This window comes from Gymnoscopelus microlampas, assembly GCF_963454915.1.
Source record: "Gymnoscopelus microlampas genome assembly, chromosome: 21".
NCBI classification, from domain to species: Eukaryota; Metazoa; Chordata; class Actinopteri; order Myctophiformes; family Myctophidae; genus Gymnoscopelus; species Gymnoscopelus microlampas.
Window position 1 is genome coordinate 40,386,668 of NC_139958.1, and position 5,747 is coordinate 40,392,414.

At 38.9% G+C, this 5,747-nt stretch overlaps 1 protein-coding gene across 1 annotated transcript; it reads right to left on the reverse strand.

The window, feature by feature from the left end:
* Nucleotides 1–64: 64 nt before the first annotated feature.
* On the reverse strand, nucleotides 65–3,893 carry LOC311037625 (uncharacterized protein). The gene is made up of 4 exons (XM_084046861.1): nucleotides 3,435–3,893; nucleotides 2,203–2,469; nucleotides 1,913–1,984; nucleotides 65–1,134 (listed from the first exon to the last, which is right to left on the reverse strand). The coding sequence occupies exons 1-4, from the start codon at nucleotides 3,826–3,828 to the stop codon at nucleotides 110–112; spliced, it is 1,758 nt and encodes a 585-aa protein (XP_083902987.1). The 5' UTR covers nucleotides 3,829–3,893; the 3' UTR covers nucleotides 65–109.
* Nucleotides 3,894–5,747: the final 1,854 nt, after the last annotated feature.

The window sequence follows — 5,747 nt, forward strand, 5'->3', positions numbered from 1 at the left end:
AGACATGTCACTAGAAGGACAAATACACAAAAATAAACAATGACCTGATGCCAGCAGTAACATAATGTTTTAGGTTAAATGGAAGACAGACTGACATTTTAAACTGTTTTTACTCTTCCAAAATGGAATATTCTGACTGCTCTATACAGCAGCAAATATATTTCTTCCAGCATGGCACAGCTGGTCTGTTATCTCTCGCTTCTGGTAAGATGGGGTTCACCTCTGACACTGAACAATGTATGTGTCTCTCTAACTCTTCTGTCAGTGTTGTCACCTCTCTGTTCTTCTCCTCCAGTTGTCTGTTGTTCTCGTCTAGTTGTTGGTCCTTCTCCTCTAGGTGTCTGTTCTTCTCCTCCAGTTGTCTCTTAAACTCTCTCTGCATCTTCTTTGAGATCATGCTTTTCCTTTGACGCTCTGCTTTGACTCTGGCCTCTCTCTCATAGATCTCTCTCATCTGCTCTGTTTCCTGTCTGTGTCTCTCTTCCCTCTCTCTCTCCATAATCTCTATATTCAGTCTAGAGCTCTCCAGCTGTATCTTTATCTCCTCTTTTCTCTCAGACTTCCCTCTCAGCTTTTGTTCTAGCTCTCTTTTCGTCCTTTCATCACTCTCCTCCTTCATTTGTTCCTCCAGTTCTCTCGTTTGTTGGTCAATCTTACAGATTTCTTTCTTGTTCTCTTGGATGGATCCCTCTAGTTTCCTCAGAGAGTCCTGAACCTCCTTCTCAAACCTCTGCTCCTCCATGCGTGTCCTCTCCTCCCTTTCTCTCTTAATCTTTTCCTCCATCTCCATGGCCTCTGCCTCTGCCTCTTGGTGTCTGTTGCTGCAATCATGCAGCTGTTCACTAAGGTTAAGGTCCAATTGGTGAATGAAGCCAATCATTTCGAAACTTGCCTTGTTCCCCTTTTTCCTCACCATGTCGATAATCTCCCGTGCTTTGTCTACCCTGAGTCTTTCCCCTCTGACTGACTCCATTTCTAGATCATTGATAACATTCTTACTCAGAAGTTTGTCCAGTAGAGAATGCACGATGGGCTCTGAGACTCTTGCAACGAACCCTGCCCTCACAGACATCAGCCATTTCTCTGCTTCCTGGGGGTTTATCGTCATCAGATGTTGCTGAATTGCAGAAGCACCTTGAAGATAAGATGGGGGGATTCATGATTATTATTGGTAAAATTATATAATAACAATGATAATGTATTAATATTTCTACCTTGTGGTTTTCATCTTCATTAGCGCTCAGCTGAAGGCCACTCTGAACCATTTGCATGTTTTGACCGATAGTTGTTAAAACAAATACATAAATGCATTTTATTTTATAATAAAGAAATCAAATTTTGACCATCAGGTCAAACTTTGTGTGAAAGGTTGACACAGGATCTAAATGTCTCAATAGAAGAGCAGGGAGACCAAATACAACCACCCCAGTTGCACGAGTTATATTGTATTAAAATACTCTACCATGCAGATTGTACAAAATACCATTTTATTCACAATAATAATAATAAATAATTATATAATCCAAATACTTTCAAAAATAGAAGATCTACAAGCTCATAAAGCATCTCATTGGTGCAGACTTTAAGTTTGTACATTTTTCACCGATATATCTAATTAGTGTCAAAAACTAAATACTGGGAAGGTGCATCCTTTCAGAAGAAAGATTATAAGCAAATAAAGTATATTTTAAGATTATTATTATCATTGGTATTATTATTATTATTATTATTATTATTATTATTATTATTATTATTATTATTATTATTATTATTATGTCTTTCTTTATTTCTTTATGTTTTAATTTATTTGCTTACATATTTTAAAGTCATGACATAAAACTGAATGCACCACCAGAATTGATAGAAGTAGCGTCACGATCACACAATATTTGAAATAGTAAGAAGGACTCACTGTCTGGAGAAAGTTCTTTTATGCTGTCTCTCCTCCTTGGTAGAAGAGAGGAGTCTGTGTTCTCTTCATCCTCTGCAACATAAACAGTGGATGTATTGACAGTGACAGAAAGAAAGGGGTGACTGGACTATTAGATATGATACGATATTACTTTATTATCATCTCTCACGCATTGGATGAACTTAACATTATTTCTTACCGTTTTAAAGAAACAGACAGATCTGCATATGCATGCTATAACAGAACAATTATCTATAGAGATACATGGTTTTTAATAACCCAATACTCACCAAGCTGTGTGTTTTCACTGATGACATCATCCCATTCCTTCTTCCACATCCTCAGCTCTTCCTCTTTCTCTTTTAGTCTTTTGTCTGAATTGTCTCTCTCTATCTTGATCGTCTCCAGTTCACTCTCTTTTTCCTTCATTTGAACTCTGAGCTTCTCTACTTGGCTGCTCTGGTCCTGCAGGTCCTGAGTCATCTCTTTGGTGGTCTTCTGCAGTTCACTCTCTTGCTCTCTCTTTCTTTCAGTCATATCCAGGAGCAGTTGTGCCTCTTTTGTAGAACATATAGAAAACATACATAGAACATGTGTAAGTTAGTTTAGATTTTCTAACAAGCCAAACAAAGATTTGACATTGTGTTTGATTGGTCAGACAATCAATGCACTACGATGACTGGGCCCTTTCAGCTTTGTCCACGTCAGGACGCATGGAGCCACCATGCTGTTACAAACATAGGAGTAGTTTGTAAAGGTATAGCGAAAGGCTTATAGCAAAAGTAAATGTTACATGCATTTTCTTTTGTTCTTTTTTTTGTGCCGCCAAGATCTTGAGGCACAATATGTGCGATTTTGGTGGTCCTATGATCACAAACGTGGTTAGAGCAAGTTACTGTTTGTTCGTGTAACAAAAGTTGTGACTTTGAATTGAAAGAATAGGAGAGACTAAGTCCTGTCAGTCAGAGGGTCATTGCACAAATTAAGTAGGCCTATGTCACTGTGCTTTGGAAGTCACATTGTGTGAAAGAAAGACACATTTTCTTACATTTACGAAAATAAAAAATATGTGTGAAAGGTGAATATTTTGGCCATGAGGACTACTTAAACTAGTTAAATTTTACAAAATCTTTTTGGCGCAGCAGGCAGCACTAGCTTACAGACTGAGTCAGAATCAGGAGAGAGTATCTGTTATACAGATAATGAATAATATGGTCATGGACTTTTGTCAAAAATCATCATGCGGGCCGGATTTGAAGCCTTTGGTTTGCGGACCGCCAGTTTGACAACCCTGTTCTAGATGGAGTCCTTGTTCTCCCTTTCCACTGTTACTTGCTCACTTTATTTTGTTTTATTTTGTAGTTTTTGTAGTGTTTTCAGTTTTATTTTACTGCTGTTCCTATTGTTTGTTTATTTTTCTCATTATTTCTGAACTTTTTAATTGGAAATAACTTAATTACTTCAACAGATTGTCAATATGCACAAGAGGTGAATTATAACACAAAACAAATTAAATACTCACCAGTGCTGTTCTTCGTTTTCAACTCCTTAACTTCAGCTTGTTGCCTGGCAATGTGTTCTTCCAGTTGTATGAGTTCTGTTGTGAATTCCTCAGCTTGTTTTCTGGCCTGCTCTTCATGTTTCTTCTCCATCATTTTCAGTTGTTCTTCATCATCTTTCTCCATATTCTGTCGTACCTTTTCTTCTACTTGTTGTCTTTTTTCATCCTCTTCTCTTCTTTTTTTCTCGTGTTTTTGTCTTTCCACATAAAATTCTTCCTGAAGTATTTTTATTTTACTTTGTTCTTCTTCTCCTCTGTTTTCTTCTTCCTGGCATCTGTTATCCCACCATGCTTTTCTTTCCTTCTCCCATTCCTCTTGTTGTTTTCTCATTTCTTCTTGCTTGTTTTCCATCATTCTATCCTTTTCTTCCCATGTATTTTTTTTCTCTCTCTCCAGGGCCTCAAGTTTATCTTCCCACTCCTTTCGTTTTGTTTCATCCATTACTTTCCTTATTTTGTTCTCCTCTTTTCTTTGTTTCTGTTCTTTCTTCGTCTCCTCATCCATTTTCACTCGTATTTCTCTCTCCTTTTCAATTTCAAGCTGCTGCTCTTCCATCCGTCTTCCCATTGCCTGCTTTTCTTCTTCATGTGTTTTTGCCAGGGCTTCCATCTCTCTCTTCATCCCATCTTCCTTCTCTGTTGACATCTTCACCATTTGTTTTTGAATGGCTGCTTCAGGCTCCTGGAACATCTCTGTGGTGTAACATCCTCCACCATTCACCTCCACCATGTTCTCAACCTTCATCAGCAGATCACTGACTTGTTTTTGGTTGTTTTCATCACAGTTGTTGAAGACGTGGTACCTTCCTCCACAGTCATCAATCAGCTTCTTAAAAGAATCATCTAAACCCTTGTCTATGAATTCCTCAATGGACCCATTTTTTCTCTTCAGTTCGTCTCCTCTTGTGAAAAGAATGATGGTGAACTTCTTGGAATCCTTTCCAAAGGCTTTCTGGATTAGCTTCAATGTCTCTTTCTCCTCTTGTGTCAGTCGGCCAATCTCTAACACCAGCAGGAAAACATGAGGGCCCGGGGACAGCAGAGCGATGCATTTTATCAGCTCCTCAAAAACCTCATCATAGGACAGAGTTGTATCAAACAAACCAGGTGTATCAACTACCACAACACGACGACCATCTACTTCACCAGATGCTTTCTGGCAACGCTTAGTGGTAGATAACTGGAAGGGTGCGGATTCAAATACCTCCTTACCCAGAATAGTATTTCCTGAGGCGCTTTTCCCACTGCCTGTATTCCCTATCAGCACCATCCTGAGGCAATCTCTGCTCCGATTGTCATCATCACCTGGAATATCTTTAAACAACTGTGCGTTGAAAGATGCGTGCATCTTTACTTGCCCTCTCTCGCTCTGGTCCTGCAGGTCCTGGGTCAGGTTCTGTTGCTGTCTTTTGTTATCCATCTCTTTGAAGGTGTTCTTCAGTTCACTCTCTTGCTCTCTATTTTCTTTTTGTCATATCCAGGAATAGTTGTGACTCTATTATAGAATAGAAGTTTAGAAGCAGACATTTTAATAACCTCAATTTATCACATCTTCTCTCGTATCTTTCATTTTCATAAAGTAAGTAGTAGGGGTATAACGTTTTTTTTTTTTTTTTTAAGGTACAGTGAAAAAAAAAAAACCCACTGCAAACCAAGTACTCCAATAAATAATTAATAGAAGCAAAAACCTTTTTTTTATGTAAAAGAACTAAACTTTTCCATTACACATTCCTTTCAAATGTGGGTAAAAGACAAATTCACTATTAAGGACGTTGAGGTAAGAAAAAAACAAGTGCCCCTCTTCTGAATGTGGAGTGGTGTTGTTGTGAATGGATATGGTGCATAATATGTCGCTGTGGAACTCTGTATTTTAGTTCCGCATCCCCCCCAAAAATGTTTTGGTACATATAGGCTCCTGCCCATAGGGCATCTCCTGTTTCTTTAGCATGAGGCAGCTTGATGTACAAGCACATCACCGAGCCATCACGTTTGTACAAGTACTGTACACCCCCTGGACAGTGCCAAGCAGCTGGCAGTTACACAAATGCAAAATGTCTCAACAAAAGCGAGTGTTAAAGGATCTCTCCATGGAAGCAATGAGACATTGTTTAAAAGCCCCTTGTAAATTGTACATTTTCACAATTCGGAGGCAGACAAAATCTGCCTCCTGGTGGCGCTATAACAGGACAATGTGAAAAGGGTGGCATGTGTTCCTCGGCCTAGTAGGAATGTGCGTGCAAAGCTTCACGGCAATGGGATGCTGCGTTTATGATT

What these genes read in the sequence shown, in the direction of transcription:
- LOC311037625 (XM_084046861.1), bottom strand. Translation starts at nt 3,828, where the DNA reads ATGATGGAAAACAAGCAAGAAGAAATGAGAAAACAACAAGAGGAATGG. An exon ending in CAGTGAAAACACACAGCTTG is followed by an intron (nt 1,985 to 2,202) that starts GTGAGTATTGGG and finishes TTTATGTTGCAG; the next exon opens with AGGATGAAGAGAACACAGAC. An exon ending in AAAAGAACTTTCTCCAGACA is followed by an intron (nt 1,135 to 1,912) that starts GTGAGTCCTTCT and finishes CTTATCTTCAAG; the next exon opens with GTGCTTCTGCAATTCAGCAA.